We start from the raw sequence: 19,916 nt of genomic DNA, 5'->3' as shown, positions 1-19,916 counted from the left end.
AGGCACATGTTTATTGATTTGAACCTCCTTACTTTGGTGATACAGCCTCCAGTGAATTCCTTCTCCAGGGCATCATGGAAAGTTGGGTCCCCACCTAAGCAGAACTAGATAGCAAGTGGTTATCTGACCTCTGAAAGTTTTAACTCTAGAAGTGGTCAAACTGGGGGGGAGAGGGGGATCCCATAGACCTTAGAATAATTAGAGACCAAGTAAGTAAAGTTCAGGGAAGGCCCTTGACATGATCTGTTAGTGGGGAGGAATATTCTTGCACTGTTTGCCCAGACCCTGGAAACAATTGTATTCCATCACTGCTTGGTTGAATCCAATTCCTCATCCAAGCTTCTTCTGTCTGGTCTTTGGATTTTTCTGATTCCCCAAGTGCTTGCCCTAAGTTATTACTCCTCACAGTGAAAAAAAAAAGGTTGGAAAGGGATGCATTGACCTTGCTCATTGAGGTGTGGGGTTCTCATTGATAAACTCTTAGGTGTTTTTATTTTCATTGAGAAGGCAAAAAAGAGTGATATCAGTTATATGGGTAAAGTCACACAAAACATTTCCCTATTAGCCATTTGAAGTGCAATACTTTAAAGTTTTGAAGAGGATATTACAGGTGGAAGGAAGCAATCTTGTAATATGGAGCTGGGTTTATTAAAGGATGAAAACAGGAAAGCTTACCTGTCCTCCTGGCATTAACCTATGAATACTGGTATAAACTGGAAATTTATCTTACAGGATTTTGCTATGTAGAATTCGATGAGGTGGATTCCCTTAAGGAAGCTTTGACCTATGATGGTGCGGTAAGTATATTTTCAGATTAGTTTTGGCCAAATTAGTTTTCTAGGACTTTTTCTTTTTGTAGTTAATTACACTGTTTCTTGTCATAACCAGCTGTTGGGTGATCGATCACTTCGAGTGGACATTGCCGAAGGTAGAAAACAAGATAAAGGTGGCTTTGGATTCAGGAAAGGTGGACCAGATGACAGAGGTGATTCTTTAAAAACTAACCATAAAAGCTTAACTTACAGTGCTCTGAGTCAGAATATTTTTAGTTTTCCTTTAGGCATTTTGATGCCTATTGGCAAGTTCTTGTAATGTACAGTAGAGATTAAAGTCTTTTTGCTTGGTTAGTAAACTTAAGTGCCTACTATGTGTCAGACCTATTATAGAGCAGCTAGATGGTGCAATAAATAGATTAATAACTTGATGTCAAAAAGAATTGAATTAAAATCTGGCCTCAGATACTAGCTGTATGGCCCTGGGTAAGGCTCTTAAATACTGTATGCCTTAGTTCTCTCATCTGTCAAATGAGCTGGAAAAGGAAATGGCGAACTACTCCAGTATCTCTGCTGAGAAAACCCCAAGAGGACTGATGAAGATATGGGTGTTCCTGAAAAAACTAAAGAGCAACAAATGTGCCAGGCACTGCGCTAAGTGCCGAGGGTACAAATACGTTCCTTCTCTTCCCCCCCCCCCCCCCAAAAAAAAAAAAAAAAAAAAGAAAAGTAAAAGAAATAGTCTCTTGTCTTCAAGGAGTATATTTATTGAGGAAGGGGGAGGCAGTGTTGGAGTGAGAAGTTCCAGAGTAGTGTGGCAAGTTAAAAATGAGATAACTGATCTGGGTTCTTTTCTTAAATAGAGATTTGGAATTCATGGCTCTACCCTTCAGTCAGAGGGGTGGAGGGTGGGGATAAAGCTGATGAGATTTTTGCAGGATAGTCTTGCAGAGGATGGGAAGAAGTCATCTCAGCCCCACAGGTAGTGCAGCAGGTGAGAGATGGTAAAAATCTCATCCCTTTACTTGACCGAGAGGAGACCATCCTGTAGAACCTGCCTATATAAGCAGGTTCACTCTGGCAATCCTGCCGATCGAAGCCTTGCTCAGCTTAGAGTTTGAGCATGGCATGACAAGACTGTGTTGTCTGAGGACCAGGCTAGGCAAGCCCAGGGCAGCTAGCTCCTTCATCCCCTCTTGGTTTCTATAAAGAAGTGGTCATTTGGGGGAGGCTATTTGTGGCAGAAAATAAAGGAGCTACAATAGGGCAGTTGAACAAAATTAATGACTATCACTTGATTCAGTCTTGATGCAGGGCTCTCCATCCCATCACCCCCAAATCTGCAAAGAAGGAAAAGAAACTGACTCATTTCCTGGAATTGGGAAGTAAATGGCCAAGCATAAATCTTTGGAATTATTAGCTAGTGCTCAGTTTTAGGACTTTGTTGGTTGGTTGGTTTCTTCCTATTTTCAAAGTTTTACTGGACTCAATGAATTCTTGCCCTCATTTAGGGCAAACAATACATAGTTAGCCCTTCTTGTCAATTTTGTTTTTTGTCTCTCCTCAGGAATGGGTGGCTCTCGAGAATCTAGAGGCGGATGGGATTCCCGGGATGACTTTAATTCTGGTATTAGATTTAAATTCTTATACTTAACTTGTTGCTTTTATATCCATGACTCTTACATGTTTCTTGTTGATTGGTGGCTGTCACCTGTCATTGCTTTCTTGATGTGTGGGGGTGAGGGAAGCAGTGTAACCACTATGGACACTTCTCGCCAGAGGCCTTCCTCAAAGCTTATTTGGAACAAGCACCTGACTCTGGCTCTATTCTAGTTCCTGGGAGGCAGTTAGCCAAATTGTTTCATTTTTTAAAAATAAATCCAGTCATCTTCATTTAGTAATGGGCTGAATAATTTCAGGGTTAAAACCATCTTCTACCCCTTTTTCCTATAATCCCTAGCCAGTCAGAAACGAGCTTATCCATAAAAATGCAATAATGTAATGTAATAAAACCCTTACTTTTATGAATCGGCCAGTCTCTGGACTGAAACACAGCTTTTCTCTGAGCTTCTCCAAATGCAGAAGAGTGACCACCTTCTCGGTAGCAGCTGCAGCAGAAATGCCTTTTTCTTTTGAGCCAGAGTTTTCATGATGATGGTTTTGAAGTTGCTTTGATATCTAATAAAATTTCAGTATTTCCACTCATTGAATATGTATGTAGCCCAAAGTCTTTCCAAATGACTTACTTATATATTACCTTGTTAGGGTAGACTTGGAATAAAAATAGGTGGAGTTTGAAGAGACATCTCAAAATTTTAAGTTGAAAACCAGGCACCTCCTCCTCCACTGGATATCTATCGATATAACCACCCTCTGGCATACTCCACCTTTCCTAGCTCATAGAGCAAATTCACTGGTCATCACCATTCTGGAAATGTGCTATACTCCCAAAATGTACACAATGGCTCAGGGGCAAGGGCCAGCAGGCCCCTCTCCTCCCTATCCCAAGCGAGCCTTTGAGTGTTATTTTCTCTGGAAATTTACTAAGCATAACATCTATACCTTTTTTCTTGTCTTTAATAAAATGTTAGATGGTACAGGGTCAGGATTTCTCAGGCACTCCGCTATTGAACCTTCTTCCACCTTCCAGAACCACCTGACTGAATTAGTGACATCTAAACTAAAACTGCTTTGGGGGAAATGTTTTACAGAAAACAGAACCCTACCGAATTCCCTTGGTTTTCTAGTTATAGTAACTGTCTGTTAGGGAAGCTAGACGGTGCCTGGAGTCAGAAAGAGCAGAGTTCAGGTCCAACTTCACAACTCTTACTAGATGTGGGACCCTGGGACCCTGGAACAAACCATCTAGAGTGGTGTTTCTTTTATGGTCCATTTAAATAATACCTGTTAATTTAATTATGGCAGAAAGTGAAGGAAAGCTCGGTTAGCCTGTCATTTTCATAATCTTATATCTTCATAATTTTTCTTGAGGTCACCTGCTTCTGGGTAGTATGTCCTGCTGGCTGGCTTCCCAGAGCTTTCCATCAGCACTGGAGCTCTCCCAGACCCATGGATAGGGATCTGTTCTCACTCCAGGGGACACACAAGGGACAGGAATGGCTCTTCAGTATTTAATTCTTCAAAGAAATACTCATTTGGTTATGTACTGATGATAATAACATTTGTTTAAGAAAATTGATTGTTATTTTAATACCATGTTTTTAGATTATTTTTGCTGTAAATGAGAAAAATGCTAATTTCACATTACTCAGAAATCTTTTTAAAATAATATTTGGTGTTTCTGTATGTTGTTGATTTTTGTGACTGAAAGGTTTCAGGAGCGCTGTGAGTCTCTTAGCACATCTTCCATAAAGGAAGCATTTTATATCTGATTTATAGAAAGAATATGACTTCCACTCAAATCTTAGCTTCTTAAAACTATGCAGAAAATAACTATTCTGAAATGAAGTAAAAGCTGTAATGTATAATCTCTAAATTAATCCATGGTTTTTATGAGAGAAGGCATTCTGTAGGAGAGCATATTTGACCTGCAGAGTAGTTTTAAAAAAACAAGAAACCTCCAAACGGTGCTTTTCCCATTCTTTTTTCACACATTACCAATCAAAAGAAAGGCATTTATCTGACCCAAGCTTATGCAAAAAATACTCTTGAATTGGACATGGTTTCCACAGTTTTGCCTTGTATGGAGGGAGTGTCACTTGGTTTGTGGTGAAGCTCTCACTTTGCTGTTGACTTTTTCCTAGATTCCTTTTCTATTGAAATTTATCCTTCTTGAAATAACCTAAGGCTTGCTTGGGACCTCTTCCAGGAGCTCTGCCGATTGCTCAGGACCCCATTGTCACTTTCCCTTTGCCTTTGTATGAGGATCAGTGGAGTAGTCACTAATTGGCAGAAGCTTCAGATTGGTTGTTTGACTGCAGCAGCTTCAGTAGAGAAATCCAAAGTGCTAGCTTCTGGAGATGGAACTTGAATGCCATTCCTTAGAGTATTAGACTGCACTTGGTGCTCATGTTCTATTGGCTTTGCATGGGTAAGCTGGCCTAGTGGATAGAGAAGCCACCTCTTGCACACAGGGAATTCTGGAAGTCTCTGAAACCTTTTTAGAGGATCTACAAATTCTAATATGATAGATGGTAAATAGAATCCACATAAACAAAAATTCTTTGAACAGATCTTCAATAATTTTTAATAGTTTTAAGGGATACTGAGAGCCACTGCTTTTGACAACTTTTGAAGAGAGCAGGTCGCCAAGAATGTACTGATCTGCATAGGCAAAGGGAGTCTAGTTCCCTGAGATCTTTCTTGGCATTTCCCATGTTCCATCCCTTCTAACCCCTGGATGTACTTCAGGATGTGCTGGATCTGAGCAGCTGTTTGTTTCCCTCTCCATTCTCCAGGCTTCAAGGATGACTTCCTGGGAGGCAGAGGTGGAGGCAGTCGCCCAGGCGACCGGCGAACGGGGGGTCCCCCGATGGGGAGTCGCTTCAGAGATGGGCCGCCCCTCCGAGGATCTTCAATGGACTTCAGAGAACCAACAGAAGGTATAGTGCTGATGGCAAATGGCAATTGCTGCCTGGTGCAAGTGGTGAGTTGTCTTAAGAACACAGCTCTTAAAGGAACTGCCACTCCTTAGTCAGATTTAAGAGTAAATCTCTTCTCTTCTCTCCTTTTAATGGGAGAACCCTCCAACCGTTGCCACTCTCATGGAGCCATCTCAGAATCTGTAGTTTTTACTCTTTAAGCGAAAGGATCTGGCACTAGGCTGTCATGGTCATTTCCTGGCTGGAGAAAATCACACTTTATAAATGCTGTTTTATTTATTTTTCCAGAGGAAAGAGCACAGAGGCCCCGACTTCAGCTTAAACCTCGAACAGTTGCTACCCCCCTCAATCAAGTAGCCAATCCCAACTCGGCTATCTTCGGTGGAGCCAGGCCCCGAGAGGAAGTGGTTCACAAAGAGCAAGAATGAGCTCGAGGTTGGGAGGGAATGGGGGGAGAATTACTGAGCAAGACAGCAGCAGAGTCATTACTCTGGACGTCAACCCTGCAGTTACCATTCCTGCCACCTGACATTTGTCCTCCTCCTTTCTTGAAACTGAAAACACACAGAGCTTGTGAATGCATGTCAGCTGTTAACAAGTGGTTTTTAGTACGTTCTTGGCTTTGCTGTATCTAGTGCCTGTTTTGTGCTGTTTTTTTCCCCACCGCCTTGGCCCTTTCCCTTTCCTCCTTCCCTCCCCTCCCCGCCCTGTTTTCCTCTTCGTTTTCGCAGCACGTGGTTTCTTGCAGATGAATGAAAGCTGCCATCATCAGCAAGGGTGGGAGTTCCTGGGGATGAGGTGCTGCTCCATTTTCCTCCTTAGCTTTCTCTGTTTTACTTTAGAAACACTGGTTAGACTTTGTTAAAACTCCAATATTGTTGCCTTTGGATTTTCCTCACTTCTCTTCTGACCTGCATGTTTGGTTCTGGATTGCTGTGGCTCCAAAGAAGCAAATAGGAAAGAACTCCCCACCAGGTTGGACCATCTGTTGACCTACATGTAGAATTGGATGCCTTCTCTAAGGCTAGGGATCAAACACTGGCATAGTCCTTCCAACTAGTTCACAGATAGTTTTCTTTACCTTTCACCCCCCCTTCCCCCCTCCTCCCAATTCCTTCCCATAAACAGATATGATATGAGCAGAATAGGATCAAATTTTAAACTGTATGTATATGTATAAAATTGGGAAATGGGTATTACCTTAGACAATTAATTGGTTTCACTCCCACGGGTCCATAGATCATATAGCTCTGCCCAAACCAAAATCCTTATTAGGGAACTCCTTTTATTAGGCAGATGAAAGGGTTGTGCTTTAACAGATTGCAAATTGCAATCCGGTTTTAACTCAACTGGGATGAGGTGCTTTGGGGGCTTGCACAGAGGTGTGGGTCTGTGTCTATTTGAACATAAAAACTGCTCATTGAGTCTTTGCTTTTTAAAAAAAATTATACACTTTTTTTTTTTAAAGTTTTACATGTTTGGTAAGTAACTTTTAAATGCAGGTTTATACAGATAAAGTTGACTTTGTGTTATGTTGGAAGGAGTGTAAAACTTACTACCCTTGGCCATATGTTTTGCATCTAGCCCCAGTATTTCCTTGTCCCCGAGTGTAAATAGTCAATAGTGAGATGCTGTTCTTCCCTTTCATTTTTTGAAATGGGTCAGGAGAGCTGACCCTAGGATCTGGCGATCTCATTCAGATTCGTCAAGAACCTTGAAACATCTCGTAGATGGACCTGTGCCTTCTAGAAAGAAGGCTCATCAGGGGAGAGTTTACTTTCTACTTTCAAAAATGCTTGGGAAATTAAAAGTCAAAATTTTAAGGTTGGGGATAGCAGTAACTAGAAGGAAGCCAGCAGAGTCCAGGTTTCTTGGAAACCATGGCCACTTAAATTTTGGATGGTGGTATTGTTGTTGACTCCCGATTCTTGGCTCCAGTTACTGCTATCTTTGTTTCAGAGTTACAGCAATTTACAGGACCCTTTCTCCTCTTTCCTGCTTCCTTCTTCCTTTCCTCCCTCCTTCCTTCCTTCCACCTGTCATACTCTCTGCTCCTAAGATAAGAAACCATTTGTGTAACACCAACACGTAATCTAAGAAAGACATGCATTATGTGGTTGTAATCAAAACGGATGCTTTCAGATGACCTACTTACATCTTCAATGTGGAAAAGATTAAGAACAACAGCAACAAAAATCTCAACTTCTGGTTAGTCCAGTTGCATTTTAAATGTGAGAATGGAATTCCAAACACTTAACCCATTCTGCTTCATGACAGAAAGTAAATTTATGGATATGGTATTTTGTGAATGATCTTTTAAATAAAAGAAAACCTTAAGTAATATTTTAATGCTGGTCTTTATTTATGGGTCTCCCTCAGTTTTTCAGCTGCTCACCATGGATGGATGCTGAAACTTCTGTTAGCTGGTTTATTTGAAAGAGAAGGTCCAGTTTAAATGATTTATGACATTTGTTGTAATTTTTACTTTGAAAAATGGAAGGAAAAAAAAACCTTAATGAAAAATGGATTGCAAAGATAGTAACCGAGTCTCATTTCAGCTTTTTGTCCTCCCTCTTTGTCCCTTTTTTCTGAAGTTGGAAAAAAAGTTGTTTCTACCAGACAGAAACATAACCCTCAGATGTAGTCTGGCATTAGCTCTGCTCTGGAAAGTGCTAAGAAATTTTCATGATAGGAAGAAATTTCAAATCTGACTCATCTGGGATATTCAAAGAAAAACTAGAAGTTTGGGGTCCAGTTTTTTGCTACTTTTGTTTCAAGTTAATGGATCTCCTGGAAGGTCCCTGCAATATTAATTTTTAAAACTTAGAGATACTAAAAAGCATTAAGCCTTGTTCAAATGGTCAGATACAGGAAGCAAAAATGGCCTTTTAGTTGGGGGGCCTAGGAGAACGTGAGTAGAATCTCGTGATGTACAGAGAAGGCACTATCTGTACAGATGCTTAGGACATTAAAAAGTTGAGAGCAGGAAGAGATCTGGGACATCATCCTGCTCTTGTAAGGCAAGGCATAAGATTTCCTTTGCTGGTAATAGCATTAATTCCCTAGCTGGTAATAGGGATTAAATTACCAATAGTTGCCATTTCATTCTGCTCTTCTCTTGAGCTAAATTTGAAGTGGTACTGCTTAATGGTGTGTTGGTTAAAGTTCTTTGAATATAAATCTTAGAAACGGCACTTATTTATCACTGTCTGCCTGACCTAAATCCCCTTCTTCCAAGAGGCTACCCTACCACTCTGGGCATTTGCTTTTTGTCTGTTATTCTGGAGCAATGACAGAATTCATTGAATTCCAGGTCCCAATAGGAAGTTCTTGATAAGCTCTTTCCTGACCCATGGCTAGAGTCCATCTAAAAGTGAGTATTTCAAAAGTAGCTTGCTCTTGTGGAAAGATTGGGGTGGAGGGGAGAGAGAAACACAGATCGAAGGAGGGGAAAGGATGGAGGGTTTGATATGTATGGAGAGGAAGGAAGAAATTTGAAAGGTCAGGATGAATTCAGGGTGCTCGGCATGTATCCTTTACAAGACCGGTTGGGTACTTCTATCTTGTTAACACTTGAGCCTCCCAGGGACGGAAAAAGGTACAGAAAGTCCTTTGGCAGTGTCCTCCTTGGGACTTGTTAAGCTGCTAGGACCAGATCTTGAGAGAATAGCAATGATGAGAAGCTGGATGAGAACCCTAAGTTCCCTAGCTACAAATGAGACTGATTTCTCTCTCCCCACTTAGCTACAGATTTTGCAGCATGACAGATCGAATTTTGTACGTTGTGCAGTTTTTGTATTCTTTAAAGCCTCTACAATTTGGTATTGACATTTCCCTTTAAACTGATACTTTTTTCTTTTTTTGGGGGGGGGGGAGATAATGGGGAAATCTGGATCTGGGGATTGCATTGAATCATTACAGTGAATCAATGAACACTAGAAGTTAGAAATCCCTACCCTCCACAAGCTCTTTTTATGTCAGAAGAACACTTGAACCTAGGACTGGGTTTTTTCGTGCCCCCTTCTCTCCAGTTCCCTATTTTGCAAATTGTTGTCCTGGGACCAAGAATTACCCAAGCATTCCTTAGGTTTGTGGTTGGGCTATAATAGAAAAGGGTCACCAGGCTCCTCGAGACTTAAGAAAAGTGTTATCCGGTCTCTGCACATTCCCACAGCCATCAAACCTTATTGGAGAATTCCTCCCTCTAGACATTTACCCGAATGCGTAGAAATGACTTCTCCCAAAGATGAAATGGGACAGGTGAGTAAATTGGGGAGGAGGGAAGGTCATTAGTGGTGCTTTTAAAGCATTTTTCTTTTCTGAATGGCATTGACCAATTGAACGGGATCACAGACCCAGAGGTAGGTGGGACCTAGATTGCCAACCTGGACCCATCGCATCGTTTTACAAAAAAGGAAACAGACCCGAGAGTAATTGAGTGATTTTCCCCATGGTCACAAGTGGCAGACTGAGACTCAAACCCAAGTCATCTGATTGCAAATCCAGTTCCTTGCTGCCACATCCCCTTTCACCCCTTAGAATCCATAAGACTCTAGGGTGGTTGTCGCAGGACATTTGACTTCAGGCCAAACTGCAGATGAAGTTGTGTTTCTGTCTGGTACAGGAGTGGGCATTCTTTGTTTCTCACTATGTGAGGTTGGCAGGCTTTTATGTGTATTCCCAGCTTCTTAGAGCCTTCCTTTTGTGGATATTAGAAATTAATTGAACCAAAATAAATAGTACGTACCTCATTCTATAACCTACTGCTAGAGTTTCTCTTCTGTAACCAACCTGCATAATTTGTATCACTATTGAAAACAATAAAGTATAGTATTCCAACAGAAGAGGGCTCTTGGGTCTTTAATTTGGGGAATGGAGAGAATTGGTTCCTATGCTAACTGTCTCCCTTTGAAGATAAGTTATTTTTAAAAGGAAGAACAATCACAACTCATATGTTTTATGTGACTGTGGGGAAGAAATTCATATCTTGGTTTTTTTCTTCAGATAAAACTTAACTCTTTGAAACACCAAGACTTTTATTTTGATGTTCTTATCTTTGTTCTTAAACAATTCTCGTGTTACTTCTTACTAAAAGATGTGGAAAGTGGCAATAATTCTTATTGGTGTCTCGGTTCTCGGACATGAGTGGGGGGATCTATGCAGCGATGTAGTTTTTCTGTCCTCTCACCTGTTAAGCTACTGTTCTAATTGAGCAATCCTCAGCTTCTGCATAGGGGTTGCAGTTGTAGAGCTGGAAGGAAGCTTAGAGCTCTTTAGTCTGATCTTGCAGATGTGGAAACTGACCCAGGAAGATGATGTGTATCTTGGTGAGCACCACACAAGTAGTGTGAGACGATGACTTCCATTGAAACCGCATTTCACATTTTGCAAATGGCTTCCATACTCATCTCCTTGGATTCTCGCATCTTGCCTAAGAGGAAGGATGATGCTATGGGATCTTGAATTTACAGAAGTGAAGCTGAGTCTTGAGTTCAAGCCTTCCAAGGCTTGCCCTCTGAGGCTGCTGAGGACCTTTCCTAATAAGCATTTGGAACTTTTGTTTTTCCCTTATTCTCCTTCACCTGTCAGAAGTCTTTACTCCAGATAGAGGGAGCTTCTTCCTGAACTCCAGCCATCTTTAAATTGTATAATTCAGGCTGAGATTCTATAGAGATAATCCAGCCCTCTAATATTTCAATAAATATGATAAAAAGCAGTCCTGGGGGCACAGGGCCTGGTTTGCCTTCTGCATCAGTATTTTTAAATACAGGATCCTCCTCGGAATGTATTTGGAAAAAGTTGGCTGTTACTGCTCTTAGACTGGCTTTAAAATTCTTACATAGATAATAGGATCATGGATTAAGGTGGGGCAATGGATAGAGGGCCCAGTTGGAAGGCTCCTCCTCGCTTCAGATACTAGCAGTATGACTGGTTTGACCCTGATTGCCTCTCCCAAAGTTTATTTTGATTAACTGCATTTCCATGTAATTGGTTTTCTTTGTAATCTTATGACTGGATTGGGAAGAGAGAAGAAGGTGAACCTGAGAAAGTAGAAAGATGCTTGCCAGAATGAGGGAGAGTTGTAGGATGATGGTATTTGGATGGGAAAGTTGAGTTTTAAGAGGAAGCAGGAAGAAGTAGCAGAGACACGGACTGGCCCCTGGGTATCTGAAGAGTCTTGGTTCTGCCTCTAACTAGTTCTGTGACTGGTGGCATTGCCTCAGTTCTTTTCTCTGTAAAATGAGATGTTGGGATCAAAGGACCTCTCTTCCCTTTTAGAACACCTAATTCTTTTCAAGGCTCAGCTCAAGGAGCCCCTTCTACAAGAGACTTTCTTTGTTCTTTCCATCTTGCCCCAGAAATCATTTTGTATTTATTTTCTATTGTCTGATCTGTATAAGTCTTGTTTCCCCTTTGTAGGAATAAGCTCCTTGAGGGCAAAAATCTGTTTTTAGATTTGCTCCTATATCTTTATTACTTAGTACAGTGCCTCACATACTTTTTGTTTTGTTTTGGGGTGGGTTTTTTGGTCAGAACCTATGATTTCATCCATAGGAGAAACTCCCTGTATGGAAACCTTCTCTACATCCAGATCGGCATATTGGCAACTTCTTGGAGAGTTGATCAAACGTTACTGCCTGGGGTCATACAGCAGAGATCACTGTCCATGGGTATGGAATACTATATAAATAAGAAGGGTATCATGGAACCTGATTTCAATAGGTAAATTAATGTTCAAATAGAGCTGTGAATTTGGGCAATGTCTGCATCCAAAGCCAAAGAAAAAACTAGACATGCTGAGGAGAGATAACTAAAGATTCTACAAGGAGCCCTGAAGAAAAGTTATACTATCCCAAAGGGAAATCTATTGAGGACTCACTCCATCAAAAAGACTTTATCAGATCAAAAGTGCTCTAAACTTGAGCCACTTTCCCCTGATCTAAGTAGTAGAATGTGTGAGGCGATGTTTTGTTTCAACTGTTCTTACTATATATACACTATGTTAGTAAAATACTCCTTTGTAAAAGCTAATTAAGTTTGGATAAGTAATTTACAGCACACCAGTGGGTACTCACAAGTTATAGTACCAGAAATACTACCCCTAATCCTTCAGGGTTACTCCTTGAACCTTGCAGAGTCATGGTAGCTGCATCCTGGTGGTTCAGCCTGCTAAAGAGTGTGAGGGCTGGGGAGAGGAAGGAGGCAGGTCATTGACACAGAGATTAACCATATTTTGTGTTATGCTGATAAATTTTTTAGGTGGGTGGGGGAAGATTGGGTTTTTTTCAGCTTTTTTTTACTTAGCATTTTATTTTTTCCACCTACATGTAAAGATAGTTTTTCTACATACATCATTGTAAGATCTGAAGTTCCAAATTTTTCACCCTTTTTCTTCCTTTCCCCCTGTCCAAGATTGCAAGCAATCTGACATAATTTAAACATGTGTAATCATTTTAAGCATATATCCACATTTGTCATGTTGTGAAAGAAGAAACAGAACAAAAGAGAAAAACCACGAGATAGAAGAAAACAAAAAAAGTGAAAATAGTATGCTGTGATCTGCAATCAAACGCCACAGTCCTTTCTCTGGATGTGGATGGCATTTTCCATCCCGAGTCCCTTGGAATTGTCTGCAGTCATTGTATTGCTTAGAAGAGTCATGTCTATCAAAGCTGATCATTGCACAACGTTGCTGTTACTATGTACAGTGTTCTCCTGGTTCTGCTCACTTTGCTCAGCATCAGTTCACGTAAGTCTTTCCAGGTTTTTCTGAAATCAGCCGGTTCGTCGTTTCTTATAGAACAATATATTGGAATATATATTGGTCGACCTCAATGGATTTTTTCCCTTCCTCTTAAAAACACACACATACACACACACACTAGTTCTTTTCAGGGAAGGGAAGGGGGAAGATACAGGAAAAAAATCTAGGTGGTGTTTTAAAAAAAGAGAGCCATAAAAATATATTTAAATAGAAATGATTGCGATTTTGTGTCCTATGGCTATTGTAATCAAAAACTGCAAAAAGAGAGACTCCAGTCTTCTGCCCAGCTGTAATAACTTAAAAACAACTGACCACGTAATCAAACAAACCAAGATGTGAGTAGATCCCTGACATTTTTACCTACAAGAGCAATCGACAATATACATGTATCGAGTCTGACTGCTTTCTGATTTGGAGTTATCATTTTGTCCCACCAGGTGGCAGCAGTGGGAAGGTGCCCATTTTAAACCAGTATCATTTGCAGACGGTGACTTGGAGCCCCGAGACAATTTCATTGACTATAAACTCTCAAGATAGTCTTATGTGACATTTAAAAGGTTCGAGAAACGTATTTTCTGGGTAATTATTTTATTAATAATGTTAACATTTTATTAATAAAAAGAAAGGTCATTTGGCTGTCTCAGACAAAAAACAAATCCCAGTGGTGGGCTCAAGATTTATATGCCCTTGGAAGAGGAGGTGTTTCCGAGGATGGAAATCTACTCTGATGGTTAATAATGAATGAGAATGAATATTACACTGAGAGATGGAACCATTCTGATGAAGGGGGGGAAGGAGGTGTAACTTTGCCCAAGGCCGAGCAATTTAGAAGTAAATGACAATCTAATCGAGGAATTTAATCCCACTGGAACCTGAGTAGATCACAATGGCAAGAATTTATTAGATAAGATGGTCTAGGTGGGGTAAGTTTGGCAAAGGTCAGTAAGGTCCCTCAGAAGTCGGGCTTTGAACAAGGAAATTGGAGAAAAGCCTTGATCTTTCCCATAATTGGTTACTGATATATATTTCAGTGAATTGGTCAGTCGATTCCAAAGGAGGGAGGGAAGGAAAGAAGAAGTAAAGGAAGAAAGAAGGCATGGAGGGAAGGAGAAAGGAAAGAAGGGAGGAGGAAGGATCATCATAGAACAAAAAGTCACAGAAGCAAAGAGAGCACAAGACCGTCCAACAGGAAGTATGGGGAAATGTTATTACTACTTTAATTATACACTTTAAAAATCGCATATAATATTTCAGTTATATACAAATTTTCAGTTCTTTGTATACAGAAATGTTCAAGTCTATTGGTACTTATAAAGTTCATAAAATGTGGGACATGAAAACCCTAACTCAAATGGACTATGTGTGGTTCAGAAATGGTGAGGGGTCACCATTTAATAAAAAAAAAAAAAAGAAGCTGGAGAGATCTCTAGAAGCAAAACAAAATTTATTATACATTCTAGAGAGAAGGGTGTATCAAGGGAGGAAGCACCTTCTAGGGCAGGGTTAACACTTTAATCCCTAATGCAAATACCCCCTCCCACCACTGACCCTCACTCTCATTGGCTGAGGGTCTCACATTCTAAACGCAGAAACTACCCAAGAAATTGAACTTTACTAATAAGTACATAGTTGCCCATATTTGACTGAAATAGGGAGAAAATGATGTCATGGGAAAATAGCAGGAAGGGGACTTAGGTGTGCCCTTGGATCAATGCTCAAAGTCCTTTAGGCCTCCGCAAACTCTGAAGTAGATGAAGCCTTATTCGATTTTCACAACTGTCTTGGAAGATCTCACCTCATCTCGTTCAACTAGGCAGAGACATGTCTCTAGGATGCAAACAGAAAGTTTCTTTATTTGATTCTCACAAGAAGCAGGGTGGTCCCAACATCAGAAAATCTGGAGGAGGGAAGCCACTTTATAGAAGCAAGAAGCGGGGTTATATAGCCAAAAACCACAGAAATCCCCCTAACCCACCCCGCTTCTGTTAACCTTTAGAATTATTGGCTATCTCTGTTTTTGTTCCCTCATTTGTCTCCTGTATGCAGGTGAGTCTCTACATGGAACTGGGGGTTCTGGTTAATCAATATGGTTGGATAAATATGCAAGAGGGTCTAGGTTGAGCAATTAGGTGAGGGGAGAGGGCTGGATTATTTCAAAGAGAAGTAATTAAGGGCAGCTACATGGTGCAGTGGATAGAGCACCAGCCCTGAAATTGGGAGGATCTGAGTTCAAATCTGGCCTCAGACACTTAATACTTCCTAGCTATATGATCCTGGGCAAGTCACTTGCCTCAGCAAAAAAAAAAGTAAGCAAGAGGGTCTGGGTTAAAAGTATTCCAAATATTTCTGCTAGGTCGGTAATTAAGCAAGGGGGGGAGCAAGGGTCTGGATTATTTCAAGTATTTCTGCTGGTTGAGCAAGATTTGCTCCTTTCTCTAAGTCAGATAATTAAACAGAATCTTGGGCGTTGGGTCCGGACTACTTCAGTTTACTGTTTTGAGTAGTTCTCAGTTTCTTGTCTCAATAAAATGAAAACAAAACAAAATAAGGACTATGGAAAGTTCCAGCCTTACCTTTTGGATCCCTTTCATCCTTCCCTCCGGCAATGGCGGCTGCCTTGAGATGCCCATGGTGGGAATTATCAGCCTCTGCTCACCTCCTTGGCAGGTCTAAGTCTGGGTTCCTACCCCCTTTCTTCTGCTTTTTTCTTTCCTGAGTGCAAATGCCCAGTTCCTGGGAGCTTTCCTTCTTGTTAGTTGTCTTGTAAGTCTGTGAGTTCCGGATTTGGGCTTCAGCGGAACAGAGAGGAGAGAATTGGAGGAGATGGCAAGATCCAGCAGGACTCAGCCAATCTGGCTTCCAGTCTGGCTCTTCCTACTTACCTCAAGTGTGGACTTGGGAAGTTACTTCTCCCAGAGTCTCATTTGCCTCCTCTTATTAAATGAAGGACTTTCTGAGGCACCAACATGGAGCAGTGGATTGAATGCTGGTCCCTAGAGTCAGGAAAACCTGAGTTCAAATCCAGCCTCAGGCACTTACTAGCTATGTGACCTGGACAAAGCACTTAACCTCTGTCTCAGTTTCCTCAACTGTAAAATGAGTTAATTATAGCAGCTGTCTCTTAGGGTTGTTGTGAGGATCAAATGAGACAATTTTTAAAAATAATAATAACTTTTTATCTTTCCAGATTTCAATTTCTTTTTTAAAAATAATAATTTTTTATCTTTTGAAATACATGCAAAGATATTTTCAACATCCACCCTTGCAAAACCTTGTGTTCCAAATTTTTCTCCCTCCCTTTCCACCTCCCCCATCCCCTAGACAGCAAGTAATCCAGTATAAATTACATATGTGCAATTCTTCTAAACATATTTCCACATTTCTCACACTGCACAAGAAAATCTGGATCAAAAGGAGAAAAAAGTGAGAAAGAGAAAAAAAAAAACAAGCAAGCAGACAACAACAAAAAAGGATATGTTGTCATCCACATTCAGTCTTCATAGTCCTCTCTCTGCATGAGGATGGCTCTTTCCATCACCAGTCTATTGAAATTGCCTTGAATCATGAAATGAGGAAATTTTCAAAGAACTTAGCACACCTATTCCCTGGCTGGGCCAGAGCTCCAGATTTCATGAGCGGTCTCACCAAGTTGCCTTCGAAGTGTCATCCACCAACTGAGAACCTTGGGGTTTCCATATATATCCACACAGGTCCGCCAGGCCTGGGGGTATTTGTGCCTCCTGCCATTATTGTGCAGTCTCTCCTGATACCTGCATCTTGCCCCTGGAGTTTGTGTTGTGGGATGTCCTGAAAAGGAACTATCTGTCTCATTAATGAAATAAACATTTCCCCAGAATTACTCCAGGTTTGGAGTCAAAAGCCAGGGTGAGAGGCCCTTTACAGTCAGGCCTTGTGATCCCAAAGAATCTCAGATTACTGGGGACCCATGGGTACCATGAATAAATATAAGGAAAATGGAAATTCCTTTTAAAATAGGTAAAGATCCATAAAATGAGGCCCAGGTTGAGTTTTGTAACACTCAAAGTCACATAGCTAGTGTTGTCAGAGATAGGATTTGAACTGTGGTCTGCTGATCCAAGGTCAGTGTTTATTTTCCCTCTGACTTTTTTGGAAAATGCATCCACATCCAGAGAGAGAACTATGGAGACTGAATGTGGGTCAAAACAGAAATTCTGTTGGGAAAGGTGGGAATCCACCTTTTTTGTTGTTGCTGTTGTTTGCTTCCTTTCGCCCCCCCCTTTCTCGTGGTTTTTTCCTTTTTAATCTGATTTTTCTTGGGCAGCATAACACATATGGAAATGTTTAGAAAAATGTGTGCATTTTAACCTATTACTTGCTGTCTTGAGAAAGAGGGAGGAACAGGAGACTAATTTAGAACACAAGATTTTGCAAAGGTGACTGTCTTTGCATGTATTTAGAAAAAAGTAAAATACTATTTAAAACTACCTCATTTTAATTTTTGTATTTCGATCAATACTTGGACAGTGCTTGCTTGGAAGAGTCACTGATCTGGATTTAAATCCCTGCCACTTAACGACCTTCTGGGTAGCCTCTGCCACTGTTGTCCATTCTCCTCTCTGCCATCAAATTGAACATCCTAAAGCTCAGGTCAGACCCCAGCACCCCTCCCCAATTCAATGAAGTCCAGGGGTTCCCTATTTCCTCTAGGGCTTTTAAAGCCTTTGATCTGCCATCCCCCTCTTATCCTTCCAGCCATGTTCTTCTTCTTTTTTTTTTTTTTTTTTTTTTTTTAATTTAATAGCCTTTTATTTACAGGTTATATGTATGGGTAACTTTACAGCATTGACAATTGCCAAACCTCTTGTTCAATTTTTCACCTCTTACCCCCCACCCCTCCCCAGATGGCAGGATGACCAGTAGATGTTAAATATATTAAAATATAAATTAGATACACAATAAGTATACATGACCAAAACGTTATTTTGCTGTACAAAAAGAATCAGACTCTGAAATATTGTACAATTAGCCTGTGAAGGAAATAAAAAATGCAGGTGGGCATAAATATAGGGATTGGGAGTTCAATGTAATGGTTTTTAGTTATCTCCCAAAGTTCTTTCTCTGGGCGTTAGCTGGTTCAGTTCATTACTGCTCCACTGGAAATGATTTGGTTGATCTCCTTGCTGAGGATGGCCAGGTCCATCAGAATTGGTCATCATCTAGTATTGTTGTTGAAGTATATAATGATCTCCTGGTCCTGCTCATTTCACTCAGCATCAGTTTGTGTCAGTCTCTCCAGGCCTTTCTGAAATCATCCTGTTGGTCATTTCTTACAGAACAGTAATATTCCATAATATTCATATACCACAATGTATTCAGCCATTCTCCAACTGATGGGCATCCACTCAGTTTCCAGTTTCTGGCCACTACAAAGAGACCTGCCACAAACATTCGTGCACATACAGGTCCCTTTCCCTTCTTTATGATCTCTTTGGGATATAAGCCCATTAGTTGCACTGCTTTTCCAGCCATGTTCTACCTCAGTCCCTTTTACACACTCTAAGATGCAGTAGAATCCTCCTATAAGACCCTCAAGGACCTCCCAACTCTGAGCATGCTTGGACTCTCCTAGATCCCCTCCCATCTCTGCCTCCTCACTGCCCCAGTTTTCTTCAAGTCCCAGCTAATACCCAATCTCTGCAAGAAGACCTTAGCCTTAATACTGTCTCCCTGACGTGTGGTGTGCAGCTCACCCAATAAATCTCTGGGGTCTCTCCAGGCAGAAGGTTTATTCCAGTCTCATGAGAAGCGGGCAGTCTCTCACACCATATGGAGAGGAGGTAGAAGTGAGGGCTCCGAGCACAGAGAGAAGGGGCATTTATAGAATTGCCCTGACGCAATCCTGACTCTCCCCACTGGTTCGTCCTCATTGACTGAGAATGGGACCTTAAGTTCTAAGCCCGAAAACTGCAATGAATGGGGAAGCAACACGGAGATTCAAATTTAAACAGAAACATTCCTGAGACATGTGCTTTCAAGGTATGAGAAATAAGGGTTGAATCAGTGCCCTCTACACCCTCCCAGACCTGTTCCTCTTCCCCATATCCTGGGAACCATTTGCCAATGAGGAAAGACAAGGGAAAGGAGTCATCCGATCCCATATTTAGTTAATTTATAATTTGTCCTTTGAAGAAGGTGTAATTTCATGAGTGTGGACCACAATATGTCTGTTATTGTTTGCTTGCATTTTTTTTCCTTCTCAGTTTTTTCCTAGATCTGATTTTTCTTGTGCAGCAAGATAACTGTATAAATAAGTATACATATATTGGATTTAACATATATTTTAACATATTTAACATGTATTGATTGGACTAACTGCCAGATAGGCGAGGTGGGGTGGGGAAGGAGAAAATTTGGAACAGAAAGTTTTGCAAGGGTCAGTTTTGAAAAATTACCCATGCATATGTTTTGTAAATAAAAAGCTATAATAATTTTTTTTTAATCTGAAAAAAAAAAAAAAAAGGTGTAATTTCAGGTCACCTTGGGCCCCAGATGTCCACTCCGGCTTCAAGGGAGGAGCAGGTCCTTTTACATGAGTGTGGTGAGTCCAACCATGTTCCTGGGTGCAGATGGCTGTGTCTGAAATCCATAAAACTTGAAAGGGGCCATCCCAGCCTGGGGTTAATTTTTCTTCTTTCCATACTTTTATAGGTACCCAGTCTCCAACTTGGAATTTGAGGATGGGAAAATCCAGAGGGAAAGTCTGGGCAATCCTTTCCAATGTAGTTCTTGTAGGTGAACTATTAAGGTCTTAAAATACCTCCTTAGGAATAAATC

At 40.8% G+C, this 19,916-nt stretch overlaps 1 protein-coding gene and 1 long non-coding RNA gene across 4 annotated transcripts in view; one reads left to right on the top strand and one right to left on the bottom strand.

Moving 5' to 3' along the window:
* The window catches only part of EIF4H (eukaryotic translation initiation factor 4H), a 38,983-nt gene extending 28,807 nt beyond the window's left edge, over positions 1 to 10,176 (top strand). For both annotated transcript variants that reach the window (XM_031967939.1, XM_031967938.1), the window contains 5 exons: positions 733 to 797; positions 889 to 985; positions 2,341 to 2,400; positions 5,192 to 5,335; positions 5,624 to 10,176. In XM_031967939.1, coding sequence (XP_031823799.1) covers positions 733 to 797; positions 889 to 985; positions 2,341 to 2,400; positions 5,192 to 5,335; positions 5,624 to 5,763 — 506 coding nt within the window. In that variant the 3' untranslated portion in view covers positions 5,764 to 10,176. The remainder of the gene's footprint in view (positions 1 to 732; positions 798 to 888; positions 986 to 2,340; positions 2,401 to 5,191; positions 5,336 to 5,623) is intronic.
* Positions 10,177 to 14,719: 4,543 nt separating this feature from the next.
* Positions 14,720 to 19,129, bottom strand: LOC105750554. 2 transcript variants are annotated; one of them, XR_001121118.3, is made up of 4 exons: positions 18,833 to 19,129; positions 15,983 to 16,093; positions 15,674 to 15,889; positions 14,720 to 14,927 (listed from the first exon to the last, which is right to left on the bottom strand). It is a non-coding gene; the product is annotated as an uncharacterized LOC105750554 (long non-coding RNA). The 2 variants fall into 2 exon arrangements; XR_004234306.1 differs by lacking the exon at positions 18,833 to 19,129 and adding an exon at positions 16,699 to 17,029.
* Between the last annotated feature and the right edge of the window lie 787 nt (positions 19,130 to 19,916).

Source organism: Sarcophilus harrisii, chromosome 4 (genome assembly GCF_902635505.1).
Source record: "Sarcophilus harrisii chromosome 4, mSarHar1.11, whole genome shotgun sequence".
NCBI lineage: Eukaryota > Metazoa > Chordata > Mammalia > Dasyuromorphia > Dasyuridae > Sarcophilus > Sarcophilus harrisii.
The sequence above is the reverse complement of the archived record's forward strand: the minus strand, read 5'-3'. Positions and strand labels throughout refer to the sequence as shown.